The sequence below is a fragment of the Botryllus schlosseri genome, chromosome 1, assembly GCF_051294905.1.
Source record: "Botryllus schlosseri isolate E-star chromosome 1, Bs_hap1, whole genome shotgun sequence".
NCBI lineage: Eukaryota > Metazoa > Chordata > Ascidiacea > Stolidobranchia > Styelidae > Botryllus > Botryllus schlosseri.
Genome location: NC_137236.1, coordinates 6,284,469 through 6,309,331, shown reverse-complemented (window position 1 = coordinate 6,309,331; position 24,863 = coordinate 6,284,469). Strand labels below are relative to the sequence as shown.

The window sequence follows — 24,863 nt, the reverse complement described above, 5'->3', positions numbered from 1 at the left end:
AATTCGCTGAAAAATAATAGAAGTCCACCAATTTTCTACATAAATAGAATGATCTTATTTTCAAGAAAAGTCATTTTGTTGCGGTTTAACACAAAGCCTAAAGCTATCATTTGCTTGAGCCAGATGACGATAGCACGATAATTGAGCTAAATTGGAACTGAAAACAGGGGGGGGTGGGTCAGTGAAGACAAAGGATGAGAACCACTGGCATAGGAGTATTTTGTGAATCATATTACCGGATCTAACTAGAAGCGAGACGAGAGAAGAGTTACCTGGACATTGAAGTCTGATTGAAGAATATAAAAAAGTTGAAGCACACCGTCACTACAGACTTCTTCAAGCTACTGTATTTCACTTTTCAAAACTGGCAACTAGATATTAGAGGAGGCATTACAGCCACCAAACCCACCACTTGTCATGCCACTGTAGTAGTTGGCTGGTGAAGGCTGCATGTTCTCTAAAAGTTTTACAACTAGGTTTCTACTGCACAATGTGCTATGCAACTAGAAATAATCAATAAACAAATAGATATTCGTCAACTCACTAGCTCGCTTATTTGTACAAGCCTCGTCTCTGCCAAAAGCCCAGCCCAGTGACTTATGATGTCAGTCCGACGCATGATATTTATTGATAAGTATAATTAACTCGCGTTACAAGGGAAAGGTAAGAAACTCCTGCCAGAGAGAGGCAAAGTCAAATTCAAACGCTATGCCACGCCTTTCAAACTGCTGTTCACAAAATCCTGGTCCAGCACATTCGTGATCACCAAATCATTTCCATCGGAAATCGTACACAAAGTTAGCAAGTCGTATTTTGTCAAACAATGTTAGTTTTGCGCAGCAGACGAATGGTTGGACATGAGTTTTTCCAGCATGGTCCTGGCATACCGCAAACGATGGCCCAGTTCGCGACTGCATCCGTATTTCTCGATCAGGTTCAGCTTGTACGTGCGAAAGTTTCTTTCACGGTCGATGTAACTCACGGCGCTCATTAGAGGACACAGAATCACTTTGGTGTGGTCCTGTACCATAGAAAAATACATTGAAGCAGTCGCACAAGTGTTCATAGTAGTCAGTGTTGCTACTCAAGTAGAAGTAAGCTAGTATATTTCTAATCCCTCACCAGTGGAAGATGCTCAAAGTAGTCAGGGTCATAAGTAGGGCTGAGAATATTGATTCAAGGACTCCAATCTGTATCAAGAATAAATTCGAGTCGTGAGAGATGTTTTTCCGCATTGAAATTATACATTCCTTTGATTCTATTTTCCTATGTAAACTTCGATTGGTCGTATCTAGGGATGGGAAATATCGAGTACCTGCCATATCCCAAACACAATCTCATATTACCTCAAAGAAGTTGATCTGCATGGTACCGTTACTGAGATGCAGCACGATGGCGCTTCTCGTCCGAAACCACGTTCTGAGGAAGGGCAAACGAGCGTACTGGTCACCTTCCTTTGGTGCCATGGATGCCCCGGCCTGAAACGCAAGTCCACAGTCAAGGAAGTGTGTGCCGGTATTCAAAGTTCAAACCTACACAGCTTAGTTGAAATGTAGATGTACATGTGATATAAATAACGATTATACAACATCCCCGTGTTCGCGATTACAGGCATATGATAAGCTTGTCGGCGAGTCTGGAAGTGCCGTTAATTAGAGACTCCCTGATCGGTCGTTAACAATGAAATACGCACGCGTCGAACATTCGAATACGCGTGCTTATCAACGCGTCGAACAAGTAAATTCGTGCGCCAAGCGTCCAACAACTGAATACGCCCGCTCATCAATGCGTCTTACGTAGCATCGAGATTTGCGCAAGTAAAAATGTACGAGATTTTATCCGTGCTATAATGACACCGATTTCAGGTGGTTCAAACCTTACCTCTTTTATAACTCAAGCCTACTGGACTATGACTGGAGACTAGTGGAAATCAAGTACGCATGTGCGCACGCGTCGAACATGATTGCGGACATTCAATGTCATTCAGTTACGAGACGTCACTCTTTAATCACAATCGCTAATCAGCATATACTTAATAGCATTTTATCCAAGCCATCGAGAAATAGTAGCCAAAGCAAGGTAGGCCCAAGACGCGGTAGTTAGGCTAGCGATTTCTTGAGTACTAGGCCTCTTCCAGATGCGATTGTGTAGGACAGCGAAGATATTGTGCACACCAAGCCAATGCAGATGTGATTGTGAACGCCAGTGACGATATCGTGCGCACTGCGCACAGGGCCTATTGCAGATGTGATTATGCAAGCCAGCGGAATTAGGTTTGTTGGAGCACAGTAAATCAGGCTAGTAATGATTGTCGAACGCGCGACAGTGAATGACCTGATTTCGCAATCAGCTCAGCGGAGATCGTGTCGCATTACATTGTGCAGTGCAATGCACAGGACGAATCTCGCTAATTAGAAACATGTCTTTCGTTAATTGACCGCGCGCAGTACTGATATTACGACTTATTGAATTGCAACCAAGTATTAGCGTCAGATAGAAATATTAGAGTTGCCACTTCAGGCGATATAATGAACCAATTTTTAGAGACCAATTATTTTCATTCTGCAGCCATTTTATAATACAGAAAAGGCACATCTGGCATCGCTACTGTGCATACAGGCAGGGATATTTAGGATTCCAAGATTTCCATACCTAGGCCGTACTTATCCGTATAATCCACCCATTTGCTAGTCCAGAGCACCGGGACAGCTGCTGGGTCTTCCGCCTCATCTGTAAAACAAAATCATTTGTAAAAAATTTCACATGTAAGCAGATTATCTGAATGCTATCGTTTCCTATTCAATTTTTCAAATATGCCAAAACCTTGTCTTCTCATGTTAGATCAGCAAATAGCGTCAAATCTAAATTACATTATTTCATACCCATAAGTAAGTGCCATAAACTACAATCCCGTGCTCACAATAAATCGTCATTTTGATTGGAGAAAACAGTGGAGTGTAATTTTTTACATGCCTTAAAATTTGGGATTTATTCCCAGGGTCATAATGACTCGAGTCGCAATTTTTTGGTTACTCGACTTATTCGAGTCACTTTGGGTATTGACTCGGCTTGTACTCAAGTCGTTGTGCAGTACTCGAAGCAAGTCGTATGACTCGATACCATGGTCGTAATGACTCGAGTCACGATTTTTCGGTGACTCGACTTGACTCGAGTCACTTTTTGTATTGACTCGGCTTGTACTGAAGTCATTGTGTGCGTGACTCGAAGCAAGTCATATGACTCGATAATAGGGTTGCAATGACTCGAGTCACTTTTAGTATTGACTCGGCTTGTACTCGAGTCATTCTACATGACTCAATACTAGGGTTGTAATGACTCAAGTCGCATTTTTTTTGGGTGACTCGACTTGACTCTAGATTAGGATGGCCAAGACAGACATTTCATGGTCACTTCGAAGAATATTTAAGTCACCACATTATTGTGAATTCGTCCATCCGTCCTGATACGATACTTGGAAATAGGGCCAGTAACTGTTAGGACCGAGAGAACCTGTGTACTATTTCATTGTACATAAATAGGTTGTTAATCTCGCAATACAAACTCGAACAAACTACCAATCTCGCAAGTTGATGGCCAATTAACTGTTAATTTTTTGAGTCCTTCAGGTTCTAGATGCGGATTTGAAAAGGGGCTGACAGTTCTAGTTGGGTTATCAAATAAATTAGCTGCAACAAGAACTGCTAGCTGCTAGCAACTAGAAATCACGTCTGCCATGAATCGGTGATTCATGAAACTGGTGACTTTTAAAATGTGAGTAGTTCTAGTTGCAGTTGCCCATTTTGAAAACTAAGTATAGTTGCAGTTCTGGTTCCGAGTATTTAAAAGTGCCTGGATTTTTTTCTGAAGAGCGACTAGTCTAGTTCTAGTTGTCAGTTTTGAAAAGCGAGTAGTTCTAGTTGTGAGTTCTGAAAAGCTAGTAGTTGTAGTTGCACATATTGAATATTCAGTAGTTTGTACGAGCCTGGTAACACTGCAGGCGATGTTACCTTGATATCCGTGAATAATCTTACAATCGTGAAGATAAAAGACTCGAAGCAGAATCTGTTGCATGTAAGAACAAGTCTCTGGTACAGTGATGGCGCGTCTTTGTGTTTCTTTAGCTGCAATATGATAAATCGGGGTTTGTACCGTAGAAAATGGTATCGAAACCATATTTTTTGTTGATCAATTAATTCTTGGTGGCAAGGAGCGCATAATTTCAGCAGTGGAAAAACTCATTCTCACTACCGACTCAAATCATTGGAAATAATACCGTACTTTTCCATGTAAAATACGGCTACAAGTATAATACGCACCCTTGAAATGGCATGTAAATTCTGGTCAAAGCCTGTACCCATGCATAGTACGCACCCTGCATTTGCAGTACATGAATAGTGCATGCGCAAAACCAAGCTTCTCGTGTTGACAAAGTTGCGCGTATGACGAGTTACCAGCAACGGTTATGCTTCAGTGTTCATTGTCACTCTGTTGATCAAACATGAAAAACGATTGCTAATCATTATACACTCAACGGCATTGTCTCTAAACGATCGTAGATACCAGCCAAAGCCTGCGAGGCCCGTGACGCAATTAAAGGTCTATCAATATCACAGAAGCGATTGCTCCCTCGAACAAATGCAGCAATGAATGACCTAATTTTGCTCGCTTACAAACAGCAAACCGACTCAGCAGGATACACTACAAAAAAAAATAAGACAAATTTGGTCTCAAATTTAAGAAATGAGGATGATTTCGTCTCATTTTCAGCAATTTCAGTCTAACTGATGAATTGAGGTCTTAAAATTGAGACAGATTCAGCTGTTTAAGACCATATATAATTGTCACAATTATTTGGTCTTAAAAATAAGACGAATAAAACACATCTCATGAGACATATTGTGCTTATTAAGACAGTTTTTGATGTGTCAATATTTTTGGTCTTGGTTTCAAGACAAATTTCGCTAATCAAGAAACGACATGATTTGCGGTCTTAAAAATGAGACCGAAAAGTTGACATGGGTCAGGAGCTCTAAGACATAACTAGCTTAATCAGACAATTTCTGATGTGTCAGTATTTTTGGTCTTGTTTTTAAGACAAATTTCGCTAATCAAGAAACGACATGATTTGTGGTCTTCAAAATGAGACCGGAAAGTTGACATGGGTCAGGAGCTTCAAGACATAACAAGCTTATTAAGACAGTTTATGATGTGTCATTATTTTTGGTTTTGTTTCTAAGACAAATTTCACTAATCAAGGAATGACATGATTTGTGGTCTTAAAAATGAGACCGGAAAGTTGACATGGGCCAAGAGCATGAGACATAACTGGCTTTTTGAGACAGTTTTTGATGTGTCAGTATTTTTGGTCTTGTTTTCAAGTAGGATTTCGCTAATCAAGAAACAACATGGTTTGTGGTCTTAAAAATGAGACCGGTAAGTTGACATTGGCCAAGAGCATAAAATTAGACAAATTTGGTCTCAAATCGATTTTTTAGAAAAAGAAGTCTCAAAACCAATTAGTCTTACCAAGTACATTCTGTCTGAAATCGTTTTTTTAGCAAAAAAAGTCTTGAAGACCAATTAGTTTTACCAAGTACTTTCCGTCTCAAAAGTAAGACCCAACTTGAGGCATCCTTTTCAATGTTAGGTTCTGAGTGAAGGGGAGAGTGAGAGAGACCAGGGAATATTACTTTTCTAAGGACTTTACAGACACAGCGAGCATATTGAGATAATTTTTGATGCTTCAGTTTTTTTAGTCTTGTTTTTAAGACGAATTGCCAGTATTTTTGGTCTGATTTAACCCACTCACCATAAATGCAATTTTCGACTCAGAAAACCATATATATATTGATCTGAATAGTACATGGAGTAGTAAGTGGCATGTACCTTGATGACTATATCTAGTGATAATAATGTCTTATGACCGTGAGACATCATTTGTCTTGTTAAGACCGATTGGTCTTTAAGACATTTTTTCATAAAAAGTCACTTTAAGATAATAAGATCAAATTTTTCTTATTTTTTTTGTAGTATATGGAGTGCTGTTGTGTAGCGTAGACAACTCACGCTAACTGGCAACAGCTTTGTGCTAGTTGGTAGCGTGTAACACCTGATAATACGAATTACTGGGCAGGATACAATGGCTGAATGTGATACGCGATTGAAAACAAACATGAAGGTATCATTTCAAGTGTTATTTCAAGAGAGATTTATTCAAGGCTTGTTGTACCCATGCAAAATGCAAACCCCGAATATTAGGACAAAAAGTTTGCGCATTAGCCTATACATGGAAAATCATGGTCGAATTCGTGAAATGCAATGACGTGCAATTGTGTTTCAAACTGTAATGGAAACTGATCTCATTCACGAACAGTGTCTGAAATTCAGACTTGTTCTAATTACCAATCCAGGTAGTTGACGGTCAGCTAACTAGGCTATCGTTTTTTAGTTTTGTTTAATGATTAGTTCTAGCTTTAGTTGGAGTTGCTAGTTTTGAAAAGTGAGCAGTTCTCCTCCTGGTTGATTTTTGAAAAATTAGTAATGATATATACTTCTACTTCTAGCTGCTGGTTTAGAGAACTGAGTAGCTCTATTTCTTAGATCGAGTTGCGGATTTTTAAAATTGTTCACCGGTAGCTTAGTTCTAGTTCCTAGTTTTGAATAATGAGTAGCCCCATTCTATATCAATACGGATTTATTAACTTGAAACTATGTGAGAATGACAACTTGTAAGCATTTCACCGAATCCTTGTTTCCACCGTCAGGGTTTTCACAAAAGAAAGCATTGGTCCATACTCCAGATACAACAACAAATGTCCGACACATAGATTCCTTGTGTCAACAAACTTTGCTTACCTTTGGTACAATTTTACAAGTGAGAACTTGTTTGATCCCGACATCCGTGATATCAAAGCATTTCACATTTATATTTTCGGAGTCAGTATGTCAGTAGCTTTCGATCAAGACCACATTCGTTAAATTCTGCTCTCCGGAAGATAACTTTTGGATTGCTTGAAATCCAGTGTTGCTGCTCCAAATCAAGTCTGAATAAAGCCTCAGCGAAGCGGAACGAAGCAGTGTTGCCAACTCCGGATGGTAGAAAATCGCTAAAACTGGTGTCAAAAATCGCTAGATGTCGCTAAATATTGAGAAAAAAGCGCTAAAAAATAGCGCTAAATCTTCATTAATCGCTAAAGGTGTTAAATTGAACCATAATATCAATACATTCTTCTCAGCTATATTTTACTCGTCTGGGACCAAAGTCACTTATCATATTTCTAGTTCATAATACGTAATAGTCATCTCTAAGCGTGACAAAACGTGCAGTGCATTTCGATAACGCAGATCGCTTTGCGCAATGATCGCTCTGCGTGACCACTGACCAGGTTTGCAGGCATAACCGCTCACTATATAAGCGTGCCTTGCTCGATGCGTCCGTAAAGGTGTGATGCGATGTTCCGTGGAAATGCGCTTGACTTCTCTGAACTGTGTTGGAATACTTGGAAACTACTGCGATTTGACCCGACACAACACGACTTGAACCAGGTTTGCCAGCAAGTATAAGTAGAGATCTTAAATAATCCGAGGACCAACCCGGGGTATGAAATTTATTAAATCTGGTCTTAAACGAAAGCTAGTGTCACACTGATTCCAACAATACGAATTAAATTCTTGTTAAGGCAATGAAATGACCTCAAAAAAGTCCCTAAAGTCTGAAAATCGGCATTGATCGGAACAATCGCTGGACGAAATTGGTCATTGTTATGTTCATTGTGTAGCGGCGGTGCCATTGTTGGAGCAACGCCGGTTTTCAGACTTTAAGGGCTGTTTCAGGGTGCATGGTTCCATTGTTCTGACGAGATTTTAATTTGTATTTTCGAAATCACTGCGACACTAGCTTTCGATCAAGGCCAATTATATATTAAATTTTAGCGCTCTGGTTGTCAGAAATAGCACTGTCAATTATGCTACAGATTACTCAGTAAGAAGAGACACTCTTTGCCCATGCGTAACCGTCGAGAGTTGCGCATTTATCCGTAGGTTAGTAATCTATAATTATATATCATCGAAGTTCGCACTCTTGTGGCCGGTATAGCCAATGCAGTCGTCGGTCAGAACTGATCTTTGTTAGTGATTTTCGGCAAAAAAGCGCTAAATTATCGCTAAATACTTTTCAAAAATCGCTAGAAATATCGCTAGGCGCTAGATCCATATTTTTTGGCGCTAAACCGGATGAAAAATCGCTAGATCTAGCGCGAAAATCGCTAAATTGGCAACACTGTTGAAATCCTACAGTCGCTGCTCCAAATCAAGTCTGAATAAAGCCTCAGCGAAGCGGAACGAGGCTGCAAAAGCGGTCGTTGCTACTCCATGTTAACATTCGATATACCTTGACACATGACATCACATCTTAAAGTTGAAGGACACCTAGTTACCTGTTATAAATGGATTCTGTGATTGATCATTAATTAATTATACATGTGCACTTGAACTTGAGGTGATCAAAAATGACTTTTTTCTCAATGTTAGGTTACCTAATTGAAGCCTGCACACCAAATTTGGCTCATTCCAACCAGTAGCCACTATAGAAATGATTCAGTTTCTTTTTCAAAATACCAGATGGCGTAATTTCTGCTTACAATCTGTCTTAATTTTCCAATCTTATGCGGTCATACCACTGAGCTATATAAACACATACACAGATGCCAAAAAATCCGAATCCTTATCCATAACTTTTGTATATCTAATCCTAATCTGGGTCCAACTTGAAATTCGAAAAAATTGCTAAAAATTTCATAAATCCGTTTTTTTTCAAATCCGAATCCTAATCCATGCTCATTTGGTACTGTTTGACCATAGTGTCCTATAAGGTGTCGACACAAGCAAATCTCACGGTTCAATGAAATTGTATCACGTCACAATTTCCATTTGGCTACAGGCAATTTGACGGTTATTTTTGACCGGCTTGCCGAGCAATAAATTTGATGAATTGGGTATCAATCGAAAGCTAACTTTGCACTGATTACGAAAATATAAATTTTATTCCACTCATGGCCCTGGAACCCCCACAATCAGCCCCAAATTATTCATTGTTGAGTAGATTGGCAGTGTGACGCAACAATGCTGTCTGGCGAAACGAGAGAGAAACTCAAGAGGAAGGATGCGGCCGAGCGGCGGGAGTGGGATCAGCTGACGTCGCGGCAATAGCGATGTGCAGAGATCTATCAGGATGAAAAGATAAATTGAACACCGATATCTCGAATTATTTCAATAAATATTTAGCAGTCGCTATCTAGTAAAATCCATATATCCACGAATTATCTGAACTACAAATCTGTTCACCCCACGCCACGTTTATATAGCTCAGTGACCCATCGGCAAAATCTGCACAGCAGCAATGGTTTCGTCATATTGGGTTATCTACCCACTTGGGAGAGCTGCAAACCACTAGTTCCTAGATCCATACTCCACTCCGTGCCATCTACGTTGTAAATTGCTATGGTAGGAGTGTTACATGAGAGTGAATTAAAGGAAAGCTATGGAAGAAACTACGTCTGCCAATGCAGCAGGATCTGTGTCGTCCATAGACAGAACATGCGACATGAGAATTAAAATGGGATGCATACCTGGAAGAGAAGAACTGATGAAATTTTTCGAAATTACCGGAATCGATAAGGAAAACATAGAAGGACTGATCAGATTTCCGGACGGCCAGATTGATATCACTTTCCGAGAAAGATGGATAGCGATCGAAGCAGACCGAAACATGGTACAGAAGAAAAAAGAAGGTGTAGATTTGCCAGCCCACTGGCTCTACGTGACAGAAAACGGTATTGAGATGACTTCAAGATTGCCACAGATCATGTACGAATTAAATAGCGTTAATGATTCGTATGTAACCGGTACTAATCCCAGTGACGACTTGATTGTGGAGGGATTCATCAACTAATATGTGTTGCTTGATTTTGTTGAAAATATTTGTTCTGTCACTAACTGTTATTGCATCCAAAACTTTGTTTAAATATGTTTATATGCTTGTGTAATGGGACCATGAACTCATGATGAAGGCATACCTAAAGTCTTCTGAGTTATTACATACAATATACTGCGATGAACGTGGTCTCGAAATAAATATACGCCCCCCTCTTTACTAGAGTTGTATTAGCATTTTCAGGAAAACCAGAAACTGGATGATTAAATTGAAGGCATAGGAGCATTTCGTGAAATATATTACTGGATCCAATTGGAAGACAGGAGATACCTGGACAGTGGACATTCAAGTCTGACTGGGTAATATAAAAAATTTGAAGCACGCCGGCACTACAGACTTCTACCGTATTTCACTTTTCAAAACTGGCAACTAGATATTTGAGGGGGCATTACGGCCATCAAACCCACCCCTTGTCATGCCACTCTTTAGTAGTTGGCTAGAAGTTTTACAACTAGATTTTTACTGTAGAATGTGCTGTGCAACTAGAAATAGTCAATAAACAAATAGATATTCGTCAACTGACTAGCCTGGTAAATTGTACAAGTCACGTCTCTGCCAAAAGCGAAGCACTGTGACACACGATGTCAATCCGACGCATGATATTTATTGATAAGTATAATTAACTCGCGTTACAAGGGAAAGGTAAGAAACTCCTGCCAGAGAGAGGCAGTGGAGATAAAGTAGGAAAGAGACGTCAAGTCAAATTCAAACGCTATGCCACGCCTTTCAAACTGCTGTTCACAAAGCCCTGGTTTTGATCCAGCACATACGTGATCACCCAAATCATTTCCATCGGAAATCGTACACAAAGTTAGCAAGTCGTATTTTGTCATACAATGTTAGTTTTGCGCAGCAGACGAATGGTTGGACATGAGTTTTTCCAGCATGGTCCTGGCATACCGCAAACGATGGCCCAGTTCGCGACTGCATCCGTATTTCTCGATCAGGCTAAGCTTGTACGTGCGAAAGTTTCGTTCACGGTCGATGTAAGTCACGGCGCCCATCAGAGGACACAGAATCACTTTGGTGTGGTCCTGGATCATAGAAAAATACATTGAAGCAGTCGCACAATTGTTCATAGTAGTCAGTGCTGATACTCAAGTAGAAGTAAGCTAGTATATCTCTAATCTATCACCAGTAAAAGATGCTTAAAATAGTCAGGGTCATAAGTAGTGCTGGCAATAATGATTCAAGGACTCCAATCTCAATCGAGTATTCACTCTTATGATTCAAGTATTGCAAGAGATGATTTTTTTCAACACTGAAATTATGCATTCCTTGCTATAAACGGAAATTATAGTTTTGATTATGTTTTCAAATGCAAACTTCGATTGGTCATATCTAGGGTTGGGCAAAATGGAGTACCTGAGTGGTTCTATTCAGAACCACGTAATATGCTTCGAGTCGAGTAATCGAGGATCACTCATGATGACGTCAATGTCGAGATTATTAGGCCACACGGTTGAACTACGACGCTATCTCGTTACCTACTCTACCCTAATGAGTTGATATATTTGTAAATTTGGGGTACTGGACTTATCGAACGCCTTGAAATCTTAATTAATAATTGCACCGTGTGTTGATTAATCAGAGAGAACCAGGCATGGCGGCGCCTGTATGACAACTCTATTCTAAAATCCACATTGTCCTTGAAATGGCTTTGAAGTGACAATGCCGTCGTTAAAACACATTCATTAAATACGATTACTTGTATAAGTGGATAAATGGGCGAATAATATATCGATTCAGCAATCCGGCCCACCAAGTAGGCCTACGTAATATTCCTATATCCAGCCCGCCGACTTGAGAAGTTGCCCGCCCCTGGTTCAGATTGTCGGTAAGTGGATAAATATGCAATTAATGTATCGATTGAAGAATCTGGCCGGTCAAGCACTTAGTTTCCCGCATGCGGCCTTGCCGACTGGAGAAGTTTCCCGCCCCTGCCATATCCCGAACACAATCTCATATTACCTCGAAGAAGTTGATCTGCATGGTCCCGTTGCTGAGATGCAGCACGATGGCGCTTCTCGTCCGAAACCACGTTCTGAGGAAGGGCAGACGAGCGTACTGGTCACCTTCCTTTGGCGCCATGGACGCCCCGGCCTGAAACGCAAATCCACGGTCAAGAAAGTGTGCCGGTATTCGCAGTTCAGACCTACACTTCTTAGTTGAAACGCAGCCACTCATTTCAAGTGTTGCGATGTAATCGGTACCTTCGAGTCGAACGTCATTTCGAGTGACTCTGGACATTGGATTTTTTTAGCAATACAGTTTGTTTCCAAAATTAGAACGATTACTAGCTTTTTTCAAATTATACAAGAATTATAATTATAGCTACACAGTTTTTTTCAAATTAAATTAAATTTATAGCAACATGGTTTTTTCCAAATTATTTTACAATTAGATTGATAGATGTACTGTTGATTTCTGAATTAGATTAGAATTAGAATTGTAGCAACACTGTTTTTCTGACAAAGTTGATTATAATTACCGAACCCACGAAAACTTGAACGAGAGTGGCAAATAGTTGTATAGCAAGCTTGGTTGGCTTCACACTATACAGCTACCCTGTAGCATTTTCAGGAAAAACGTAAATTAGATCAGAATTAGAGCAAATTAACATTTCACAAATTAGACTATAAATCCAATTTCCAGCATTCCGCTCTATTCAGTCCAATTTAACAACTAGAATCATCCAGTTGTATAAGTCTGCTATAAAGGCAGTAGTGAAGAAAATCATGCTTGAGAGTGTAGACGAAATTTGTCACCCTATCTTGTCAAAATTGCCAAAAGATACCAACTTGAGAGTTTTTATGCACCTGATTTACGAATGGTTGTGAATACACTTTTATTCCAAATGAGATCACGATAAACTCGACCCACCTTGAGCAAATGCTCGCACATGTAGTTGCGAAAATACTTGAGCAGGGTTACTTTCTTGGTTAGCGTGTTCGGATATTGTTGGAGCGTGTAATAAGATTCCGCCATGTCTCTGTCGATGTACTCCACTTGCTCGTCGTTAGCGTACAGAAGTATTCGCGTGCTATCGTTGAACAAAACCCCATTGCTGTTGTCACATAGTTGGTAGCCTGAAATTTGAAGCGAATTTATCAAAATTTGGACAATATTTTGGACCACAACAAGTTCTATATCGTTGCTGGCAAGCTTATCATACGCTCAAAATCGTCAATACGAAGAGATCATATGATCATCATTTACACATGTGCTTGACCAGAATTGAATTAATGCTATATTGGTAAATTGAAAAAAATCAAAATCCCAATAATTTGGCGCCTAGCCTGTGCCGAGAAGCACCATCCTAGATCTCCTCAACCAGCCAGGCGCCGACATAGCTAGCTAGCTTGTGATAGTCTTGGTAATCGGAGCGCGAAGTTGAAGGGTGTGTGTGCTTGCAAATTGGAATTCAAGTCATGATTTGGCCTTCAATTACTGATTGGCTGCGCGATTTCGCGTTTGTAATCATCATTATCGACTGCTTGAAATATTCAAGAGGTGTGGTGTTACTTGCCAGGCTAGTGCGTGGTGTACTTCGTTACTCACACGGCGCATTGCGCGTGAATAACATTAATGCAACTCCAGATTCCTAATGACGTAAAACCTGATATTTGTTCGATGCATTCCGTCGGACAGGTTGGTTGCGTAGTTACTCTTTCGAATGATCGTACCGTCTTAAGATTCCATTTAATGACTCGACTGCATGGTTTGATATTCAATAGTGCAGGGCCGATATTAAAACGTCACGCGAATCGTTACACGCCAGCGGCATGTAGTAAAGTACGTTTTAGTGCGACGATGACATCATCAATATGGAACAATTATGACGTTACAAGACTCCGCCACCTCGCAAAATAATAAAAGTCGGCGCCTATGGTGAAGTGGACATATGAACTTCCATTTTCAAGGTAAATCGAAAACAAAACTGGTTTAGGTCCAAATTGTATGGTCAAAGTCAAAATTTCCAAAAATGGACACAAGATATAAGGACCATTGTTGCACAGCTAGAAAACTTTTTCCAATTTACATTACAATTGGAAAGACCTCCAAAGTTTCAGTTTTGCAAATTAAATTAGAATTAGTACTACCAGTAGTGAATTTGCAACAACTTGGCAATTGAATAAAATTCCGAATTAGATTAAAATTGGATTAGAGCAGCGATTATCAACTTTGTAGCGAAAAACTCACTTCGTACTACAAGAAGTCATCAATATATGATAAAAATTTCAACCCAAAATCATGATAGAAATATTAGAGTTGCCACTTCAGGCCATATTCTAGAGACCAATTATTTTCATTTTTCAGCCATTTTATTATATACAGAAAAGACGCATCTGGCATCGCTTCTGTGCACACAAGCAGGGATATTTAGGATTCCAAGATTTCCATACCTAGCCCGTACTTATCCGTATAATCCACCCATTTGCTAATCCAGAGCACCGGGACAGCTGCTGGGTCTTCCGCCTCATCTGTAAAACAAAAATATTTGTAAAAATAAACAAATTTCACATGTAAGCAGATTATCTCAATGCTATCGTTTCCTATTCAATTTTTCGAATATGCCAAAACCTTGTCTTCTCACGTTAGATCAGCAAATACCGTCAAATCTTAATTACATTATTTCATACCCATAAGTAAGTGCCATAAACTACAATCCCGTGCTCACAATAAATCGTCATTCTGATTGGAGCAAACATTGGAGTGTAATTTTCACATGCCTTAAAATTGGAATTTATTCCGGTCGTAATGACTCGAGTCGCGATTTTTTGGTGACTCGACTTATTCGAGTCACTTTTGGTAATGACTCGGCTTGTACTGAAGTCATTGTGCATGACTTGAAGCATGTCATATGACTCAATACTAGGGTCGTAATGACTCGAGTCGCAATTTTTTGTGACTCGACTTATTCGAGTCACTTTCGGTATGAACTCGGCTTGTACTGAAGTCATTGTGCATGACTCGAGTCTCAATTTTTGGGTGACTCGACTTATTCGAGTCGCTTTTGGTATTCACTCGGCTTGTACTCGAGTCATTGTGCATGACTCGAACAGAGTTGTAATGACTCGAGTCGCGATTTTTTGGTGACTCGACTTATTCGAGTCAATTTTTGTATTGACTCGGCTTGTACTAGAGTCATTGTGCATGACTCGAAGCAAGTCATATGACTCAATACTAGGGTCGTAATGACTCGAGTCGCAATTTTTTGTGACTCGACTTATTCGAGTCGCTTTTGGTATTCACTCGGCTTGTACTCGAGTCATTGTGCATGACTCGAACAGAGTTGTAATGACTCGAGTCGCGATTTTTTGGTGACTCGACTTATTCGAGTCAATTTTTGTATTGACTCGGCTTGTACTAGAGTCATTGTGCATGACTCAAACTACGATATCATGAATGTGAGCCATTTCATATCACTCGAGCAGAATTGAAAAAGTGGGTTGGAACGGATTCAACTCAAAAAAATCAGTGGTAAAAATATGAAAACCAACCCATATTTATAGCCGACTTCAAAGTTGGATTGGTATCGATCAATTTCTTGAGTTGTGCTTCCAATTCTGCCATGTGGAAGTCTGGCGATTCGTTACTGCATATGCCGGTAGCCTGTGGTTTGTCACCCACTGTTTTCTGCGACTCTGTATTAGCGCCACCTGAAAAAAATGAATCAAGAATAACAAGGTTTAACAGCTTGACAATATTGCGGTATTTGTAATAAAAGGTTGAACAAATATATTTTATTGGCAGCGTAGGCCTATAATAGATTGAAATTTGAAATATTGGGTTCCCTTTTTCTTTATAACTTCACAAAAAAATGGTACTCTATACTCGGAATGAAATCAATTAAGTAAGCATTCGAATCGGCCACTCGGTGATGTGGTGCAAGATATTGCTGATATAAGTTCATCGATAGTGCTGGACAAAATGGAGTAGCTGGGTCGTGCTAAAAAGACATTACTACATCGGAGATTCTCCGTTACCGGGGACATGAAGCTACACTGCATCACTTGTACCTTATCTAGTTTGGCAAGGCCCAATGTTACTTGAATACAAAGAAAATTAAAAATATTGATCCAAACATTTTTTTTAAATTCATAATTGAGTAACACTTGAGATGTTCCCACTGTAGATTACTAACCTAGTCCTACATACAGATACGTAACTGCTGATGGTCACGCATGGGCAAGCAGTGTCTCTTATTGCTGATAAACCTAAAAGTAGCATAATTGGTACTGCTATAGGGACCTGAACGCTGTAATTCAATATGATTGGATTAATCGAAAGCTAGTGTCATAGGTAATGATTTCGAAATTATAAACTAAAATCTTGTCAGGGCTATTGTACCCCGAAATAATCCTCAAATTCTGAAAATCGGCATTGTTCCAACAATGGCACCGCCGCAACACAATGAACATAACAATGGCCAATTTCGTCAAGCGATCGTGTAGAACAATGTCGATTTTCATACTTTGAGGGCTGTTTTAAGGTGGTTCCATCTTCTTGACAAGATTCAATTGGTATTGTCGGAATCAGTGTGACGCTGGCTTTCTATCAAGACCAGTTTTATTGAATTGCAGCCCTCGGTTTGCCAGCGATAGCACTAGCAATTATGATGCTTTTAGATTGCTCAGCAATATGAGACTGCGTGCTCGAGCGTAACAATGGGTTTTGCGAGAGTTGCGTATCTATCTCGGTAGGTTAGTAATCCATACTACCCCATACTAGTGGTAAACTGACCACAGTTTGGGAACCAGTGATTTATACCCTCATAATGAGTGCTAATCGAATACTCCAAGTCTACATGATCCAGAATCAAAACACCCAGGCACTGGATTTTGCCGAGCCAGACTGTGACCCAACGCCATGTTTGAACCCAGTACAAAAAACTCACTGTTCAGACTCTGCAGCGGACGTCTCTGTTGTAGTTGGCTTTCCGAGAACCTGGGCGCCATGGTCAAGCAGGTTGTGGGCAGTTTCTGTGGAATGTAGCCGTTGAAAAACTCGCTGGCCAGCACTTCCTTTACAGAGGGTCGTTGGGACGGGTCGCTCGCCAACATTCTGGTGATAAAACCACAGATATTAAGTCACATTTTTAAAAGATTGTTTGGGAATCAGGATTTTTGGATAAAAAACTATATTACAAATCAAGATTTTTATTAAATATATCAAAATATTAACGGACGTGGATGAGAAGAGGTTCATGTATCAGGATAAGCCTATTTTCACACTTGGAAAACTAGAAATTGTCAACTATTCCAAATTACATTAGAATCATAGATAAACAATATTTCAGATTAGATTAGAATTATATTACTGTCATCTTGTTCTGATTAACAACTAGAATTATTTAGGTTTCCAAGTCAGCCTATTTCGATTTGAAATTATTATACAAATGAAGATAATGATTTGAAAAATCAAACCACTCAGCAGGGTTGTAATGACTCGAGTCATGACTCTACTCGAGTCACGATTTTATCGTGACTAGAACCAAATCATATGACTCAGGACTCAAAACGGCCAAGTCTATTGGTACTGGTACTTGAAAAACTGCTAAAAGTTAGGAAAATTAGTATATTATAAATGCGAACCATTCAATATCGCCAAACAGAGTTTGAAAAAGTGAATTTAACAAGACTTTAACTGGAAACTTGGAAGTCAACACAATGACTCGGACTCGAGTCATAATACCATGACTTGAACTCGACCCGCTGCTCGCTGACTTGGACTTGACTCAGTGGTGAATTGAAAATGACTCGACTTGACTCGAGTCAAAACTAGAAAAGTCAGATTGACTTGCGACTCCGAGCCTTGTGACTTGGTTACAGCCTATGGATTTTGGGGTCCTCATTTTTTGGATTTTCAAATCTAATATGAATCAATATTGTGATTTGAAATAATTGAATCGATACCGAATATGTGTTTTACACTAGATTTGGACTATATAATTCTAGTTGCTGAAGTGGACTAATTCAAAGCGAATTCCCGACAATCTTTTTAATTCCTGTATGGTGTGAAACGAGGCAAGCTTGCTGTGCAGATATTTGCCATCCTCGCTTATGGCGATCAAACTATGATTTGATATGAAGTGAAATTCATTCAATGTCCAAGTTTTTTGCAATTTCAGTAATTCTAATTCAAATCTAGTTGAGAAAAACCTATGTAGTTATAATTTAATTCTAATTCTGAAACACTGAAATTTGTCTCGTCGACGATGTCTGTTTGAAGTGACCAGCATCAACTCACTTTTTGATAAGAACACACGCAGCAGGCGATACGTAAGCCGGGACTCTGTAATCGTTCTTCTTGATTCTCGAGTAGGTTTCCTTCAACGTCTGAGTCTCAAACGGAGGCTTGCCCACTAACAAAGTATACCTGAAATATGAAATAACATGCACGTTCAACTTGACATGCAAAAGTCTCACTGGTCAGCAAACGTTAACTTTGAACTATTTACACTTGTACGAATCACCTGTCTGATTGGTTGATGTTTACCTTAACCATTTTTTTCGGTAGTGTTAGCTGTAGATTTTCAAGTGTGGAGAGAGTTCGGAAAAGTCAGTAGTTCTATTTCTAGTTATGGCTCTTGAAAAGTGACTAGATGTAGTTGCTAGTATAGAAAAGTGAGTAGTTCTAGTCATGGCTATTGAAAATTGAATAGTTCTAGTTGTGGCTTCTAAAATGCGAGTGGTTCTAGTTAAAAAAAGTGACTAGTTCTAGTTCTCGTTGCTATTTTACAAAAGTGAGTACCGGTAGTTGTAGTAGATATTTCCCAATGCAGTAAGCGCAGACTATAGTTTTCTGCCCTTCTACTACCACGGTGTGACGTCACGAAAATGACCCAGCAGATATACTCAGGTATGACTCTGCTTTATATGTCTGGCGGGTGTTCACCTGTGTATGTGGTTCTGGCACTCCCATATCAAGTCTGCGGTGTGTTTGATTGCCGCAGGCAGCAAATGTAGAATTTCTGGCCATTTGATAGCTGGCATCACGGAGCGTAGGATTTAAGAAACCGAATTGATTGAGAGATATCACCGCATTAATTCGAGAAATACAATTTAAAATAGAATCAGGGCACTAGAACCACCCCAGCGTCTGACATATAGGCGTTGTCCAAACAATCGGAGTGCCGCAACTGGTCATTGTGTCACGACAATCTGATAGTTCTGAAATATGCAGGTTTCTGATGTCAAGGATGATTTTGGGTGCGATTCTGATGTGAAACTAGCTTTCGATCAAGACCAGTTATACAGTTACGGCAGCTATATGATCGCCAGAAATTCTGCATCTGCTGCCACGTGGCGAACAAACAAACCCCACACATGATGCCTGATCAGTAGATAAACTTGAACACGCCCCGGAAACGCTCCAGAGATGATACACGAGTTCTAGAACAACGTGAACACACCCCAGACACCCTCCAGATATGATGCAAAGTGATGTCCGGTGATATCCGCAGGGCCCAAGAAAATACACGATGTTTTCTTTACCCGTACTGGTCGATAGCGTTTCTTTCAAAATGTCATGGCTTGATTTGATATTACTGGCGATTACGATCTAGCTACAACTCCGCCTCATACTTACAAAACGCAACCCAGCGACCAGGTGTCCACTTCGAAACTGTGGCCCTTCTTTCCGAGAACTTCCGGGGCGATATAGTTGGGCGTGCCGCACAGAGTGTTCTTTCTTTCCCCGTCAAAATCGACTTTGGTGGCCAGGCCGAAATCTCCAATCTTCACCTCCATGTCGTTGTTTAGGAATAGATTACCAAGCTGTCAATACAAGAATTTCGTATTCAGGCATCTACAAACTACCAATCTAGTTACTCAATGTAACTAACTACTGCTATTTTGAGTACTTCTAGTACAGGGGTCACCAGCACGGGTCATATTTTGTGGTCCATGATCTGATTCGAGATTTCGAAGAACTCGCTTTTAAATGATGAAATCGATTTAAGTTGCCAAATATTGTGGTATATGTTCCAAACTCAGCTATTCTCTTGTGCCCAACATCACTAACTCCTTACTAACTGAGCCGCTTTCGGCGATGTTAAGAGCATTCCATTGAGCGAGAATCAGCTGATATGAATGGGCAAATTGCCTTAACGTGCAATCGCACGATTGAGACGCTCGAGAATGGGTTACCGCACAAGATCGCGCTTGACGAGGAGATAGTAGTCTATCACCCCAATATCGATTCCTTAGTTGATGTAAAGTTTTGTCAGGCATCGTGCGCAGCACATAGTAAAAAGCAAAATGAAAGTAATCCTACTAATATTTTTGTCGTTATTGTATTTCTCTTAAAACCTATTACTTTTGTGGTAACTCTGACCGACGTAAAGTTATAAAACTGTGAGGCCTCTTTTGTCTCGATATTACATTCTTGCGGCTCAAAAGTGTACCGATACTAATTTTGAGTTGGCAACCCCTGTTCTAGGATCATTTCTAGTTGCACAGTTTGAATGGTAAACAGTCGTAGTTCCAGTAGTCAGTATTGAAAAGTGAGTGTTTGCGAGTCTTTAAAATGAGTAGTTCTACTAGTTGCGAATTATGAAAATTAAGTAAGCTGCCAATAGTTCCAGTTGCGAGTTAAAAAAGTAATCAGTGACTATCACACGAAGCCAATCAGTTCAACCACTACTTGATATAAAAACAGACCCACTCTTTGCATTGTGTTTAACTTGGATTATAATACCGGTACATCTAATCTAATCATTGCATCTATATGAATGCCAAATTGCCAACTATCTGTAGCTATATGTCAGTGTTGTGAAGCTGACGTTACTGTTTTCAACACGCACTACAGCAAACAATTACCTCATCGCCTAGGCAAGTCACACTTTTCATGTACGGTGTATTAGAATATCATGTTGAAGATCACCTATATCTTAGACATAGGGTCGGATGATAGATCATATCCAGAATTTTCAAAATGCACAACTACAGCTAGAACTACCCACTTTTCAAAATTCGCAACTACAACTAGAACCCATGCAACCAACCAAAACTGATGATACAAATTGCTGATTTGCAAAATATTAGAGATAAAATCGGCATTTGAAAAGAATGGGGCTTTGACCCCTAAAACCCACCCCATGGCTACGCCGTTCTGTGTGTGACATGCGACTCTGAGCTAGCAATGGCTGCGAGAACACCACACAATGAAACACCGGTGCCACTATTCACGCCAACTGATGACATGTTTTCTAGTTGATGTGCAACAATAAATATTTTGAAATGTAAATCAATAACTAGGCTTACTCACTTTTGAAAATCTACAACTAGAGCTAGAACTACTTCAAAAGCATTAGTTAGTTGACAGCCAACGAACCAGATTGGTACCGCAGTGTAAAAGTCAGTTAACATGTACAAGGAACATGACATAGCCAATGGTCTCTCGAACAGCAAGACGGTCAACCGCAAGTTCTATTCGGAGTTTTGATAATTTCCAAATCATAACATTACCTTAATATCCCTGTGAATGATCTTACAATCGTGAAGATAAACAACGCCAAGCAGAATCTGTTGCATGTAGTAACGAGTCTCCGGCTCTGTGATGGCGCGCCGTCTTTTGTAAAGTTCCATCAGCGACTGGCAACAAAAACCAAAGCTAATTGGATTGATAGAATAAGAAAAACAAAAATATAGGCTAATATGTGTTGAGCACATTTTAATCAGTCGTATTATAAACAAACTTTTGATACAATGTCAAGCTCTATAACTACATGGAAAATCCTTGAATGCATGGCCTCCTAAAACAGAAAATATTTATGATAATCTTGCTAGTAAAAAAGCATAAGCAGTGCGCAATAGGGCTGTTCTTTTGGTACCAGTAGCTATAATTGACAAGTTGATAAAATTGTCAGGTTGGTTAGAATAATGATGAACATCAAATTTGTCTCAGTTCCAACCCCTAGAAGTGAAGATAAAGAAGCATAAAATTCTGATTTAAAGAAAAATGGTAGTTAAGGTAGGAAACGCAATCATTATCAATTATAAAATTACCCACCAATAGTTCACGATACTATGCTAGTAGATTCATAGTCGTTTCAAGAATCAGATCAGAGGTAATTACGAACAAAGACTTGGTACTTGAAATAGGCTTTCAAGTAGGTTGCCTGGATTGATATCAGACTGCTGTGAACAGTGTCCCAGGACCAAGTACGCTATTATAATTCTATGTTTATACAAGTACATATTTCAAGTACCAAGTCTTTGATCATGATCATGAATTGAGGTTGAAAGCTTATACAGGAAATTTTTGGCGTAAGTTACTGTACAACATGCGGTAGCAGTAAATTTCATCACTCGATATAAAGTTCACCACATTCACATTCATAAATTAACTCTTAGTAGCAAAAAATATAATTTCAGTAGGCCTACCACAAAAAATTATCTTTCAACACCCTGTACGAATCATTAGAATCAATCCTCGAATCAAGATTCACAAACTTAAACCATTTTGCTCAGCCCTCACTGTCACTGAAACAGTCAAGAGATGCAGTCATGTTTTACCCTTCTTTTGCACAACTCGAGAACGATGTAGACGAAATCCTTGTCTTCAAAGAATCCGTGAAATCCAACGACGTGCTTGTGATTCAAACTGCGATGGAGACTGATCTCTTGAGCCATTTTGTCTTTCTGATGCTGCTTCACGAGAAGTGCCTGAAATTAAAACAGAATTGCGGTAGGCCTACGCAATTGTATCAATAGCCTACTTATAGGCCTCCAAAAATTGGAATATTAGAATGCGAAGCTGTAAATGAGGAAAGAGATATATATTGGAGATAGACTCGTCATTTCAAGGACAGGCGTTTCTAGTTTGAAATGAGATGGGTTTCAACCCACAAAATTCCACCCCTGACATCACTGTTAGTAGCGAATACTCCTCTATGATTATATCATATATATACATTAGTTGTTATTCACATGATACTATACACTTTGTTTTGGAATTTTACATTATCCCGGTTGTATTTTTATTGACATTTCATTTCTGAAACGTATGGTCCACCGAATTGTCTAATTTTGTTTATTAGATATGCTATTTTGTCGCAATGTATGCATAATTAATTTGCACATCAATTTTTTAAAGACTAACTTGTGATAGCTGCAAAACACAAGCAGACTATATCGGACTAATTTATTTGCAACTCCCACAATGGTACAAACTAATGGATCTTTTAAACTAGCAAGTATAGAACTAGATCTATATATAACTGCATTTAAGAATCCGCAACTACCGTACTAAAAAAAAACCACCTCAATTCATTTATGAAGCAGTTTAATAATTTTCATTTTACCGGTATCGAATCAGCTTTCCACATGAACATCAATACATGTTTGAAATGACAGGTTTCGACCCCTGAAAATCATCCCTTGGCTGCACCGCTGTTATAGTAGCAGTGATGACTCTTGAGCTAGCAATGATTGCAAGAGCATCACACAACAGAACACTGATATCACAATTCACGCCAACGACAAAAAATGTTTTCCAGTTGTTCTAATTCATAATTTTTTTTGCTATGCGCAACGATAAGTTGAACTACAACCACTCACTCTTCAAAATCAGGAATTAGACCTAAAACTACTAAAAAAAAAACATTAATTAGTTGACCATTAACCAACCAGATTGGTATAGCTAGTACAAGTCTGATTAGATATATCAATGAAGGTAGCTTACCTTTGGTACAATTTTACCGGCTAAAACCTGCTTCGTTCCTACTTCTGTGATCTCGAAGCATTTTGCAAATCCGCCTTTGCCAAGAAACCGACCTCTCGTGTATCGTTTCCCAGTTGAGTCATCGCACAGGACTTCCGGGATTTCTTTTGTAGCAACGTCAACTTTTTTCGACATTATCGTTTAATCAAATGCAAAGCAAACTGAAAAAATGTTCACAAATGATCTGGATGTATGCTGTGCTGTTACTGTCATGGAATAACTTATGTCTATTTCAATTTCAATTTATATTTCAAGGAAATATACCCTCATACAGTAATAGAAAGGTATTGGTCCAGTATAGACCAGTCCAGTATCATACCATCGTAGAAAGTTATAAATATATAACAGTGTACAATGCAAAATGAAGCATTCAGTAATATATAATCCATAAGTATAAACCATTCAAAACTAATCTAGAATTGCGCTTGGTGGTTAAAAGCGAGAACATCACGCATATAGATAATATGATATATCATATAATTTCAAAACGAATCAAGCAACGGCAGCAGTGATTTCTTTGAAATTGTTAGCTATAACAAATTACTAATGCTTCTTCATTCGAAAGGAGTCTCTATTCGTCAATTTAAAATACCGATGCGAAAGAATTTCTGGCTTCTCGCTTTGAAACAACGTATGAATACTCAAATACCAAGCATAAATATCTCCTAAAAATTGGTACCTTTGTCGTCACTGCGAGACTGCGGCGATTCGAAAACTTGTACCAGAAAATCTGTTGTCACCTGATTGGCCGAACTCGGTTACGCTCCAATGAACATGAATGGCTCGTAAACCCGGAGGCGATGTATGATGTTCTGTTGATTTAGCACGAATCAGTTTATATTGAAATTTATCAAATCAAACGATTTTAGCAGATTAATCACCACAATATTTAATATACGACCTTTTTGCATGTTAGGGTTACATGTGGCGAAATTGAGATTAACATCCAAATCCAAATTTAATTTCATATCGAATTTTAATTTTTCTTTTTTATTTCCTTTTTTTACCGAACATTTGTCACAACCAGACTGTACAGAGACAAGTACACCTGTTTGATGCAGGTGTGATCAGACTAGTTGACCTCCAGCAATAACGTCGTCTCGATCATTCCTATATCTGATATCGAATATTGTGCATGTGT

General features: G+C 39.3%; 2 protein-coding genes across 8 annotated transcripts; both read right to left on the bottom strand.

Moving 5' to 3' along the window:
* Positions 1 to 603: 603 nt before the first annotated feature.
* On the bottom strand, positions 604 to 7,067 carry LOC145433298 (serine/threonine-protein kinase PLK1-like). Of its 7 annotated transcripts, none has more exons than XM_080310403.1 (5): positions 6,856 to 7,062; positions 4,372 to 4,485; positions 4,008 to 4,121; positions 2,653 to 2,730; positions 604 to 1,021 (listed from the first exon to the last, which is right to left on the bottom strand). In XM_080310403.1, the coding sequence occupies exons 2-5, from the start codon at positions 4,376 to 4,378 to the stop codon at positions 963 to 965; spliced, it is 258 nt and encodes an 85-aa protein (XP_080166529.1). In that variant the 5' UTR covers positions 4,379 to 4,485; positions 6,856 to 7,062; the 3' UTR covers positions 604 to 962. The 7 variants fall into 7 exon arrangements, with proteins under 7 accessions (XP_080166529.1, XP_080166522.1, XP_080166497.1 ...); XM_080310387.1 differs by lacking the exon at positions 604 to 1,021 and adding an exon at positions 1,345 to 1,478 and having other exon boundaries at positions 4,317 to 4,485; positions 6,856 to 7,067; XM_080310396.1 differs by lacking the exon at positions 6,856 to 7,062 and having other exon boundaries at positions 4,372 to 6,849.
* A 3,508-nt stretch (positions 7,068 to 10,575) lies between these two features.
* Positions 10,576 to 23,883, bottom strand: LOC145455153 (serine/threonine-protein kinase PLK1-like). The gene is made up of 11 exons (XM_080333147.1): positions 23,684 to 23,883; positions 22,516 to 22,665; positions 21,466 to 21,591; positions 19,586 to 19,773; positions 18,245 to 18,373; positions 16,893 to 17,059; positions 15,496 to 15,654; positions 14,398 to 14,475; positions 12,875 to 13,080; positions 11,963 to 12,094; positions 10,576 to 11,025 (listed from the first exon to the last, which is right to left on the bottom strand). The coding sequence occupies exons 1-11, from the start codon at positions 23,855 to 23,857 to the stop codon at positions 10,831 to 10,833; spliced, it is 1,704 nt and encodes a 567-aa protein (XP_080189273.1). The 5' UTR covers positions 23,858 to 23,883; the 3' UTR covers positions 10,576 to 10,830.
* Positions 23,884 to 24,863: the final 980 nt, after the last annotated feature.

Coding starts and splice junctions, on each gene's coding strand:
- LOC145433298 (XM_080310363.1), bottom strand. CDS start 1,466: ATGGCACCAAAGGAAGGTGACCAGTACGCTCGTTTGCCCTTCCTCAGA. Junction 1,022..1,346: donor TGCAGATCAACTTCTTTGAG/GTAATATGAGAT, acceptor TCTATGGTACAG/GACCACACCAAAGTGATTCT.
- LOC145455153 (XM_080333147.1), bottom strand. CDS start 23,857: ATGTCGAAAAAAGTTGACGTTGCTACAAAAGAAATCCCGGAAGTCCTG. Junction 21,592..22,515: donor TCGAGTTGTGCAAAAGAAGG/GTAAAACATGAC, acceptor TTTTGTTGCCAG/TCGCTGATGGAACTTTACAA. Junction 17,060..18,244: donor GCGTGTGTTCTTATCAAAAA/GTGAGTTGATGC, acceptor TTTTATCACCAG/AATGTTGGCGAGCGACCCGT.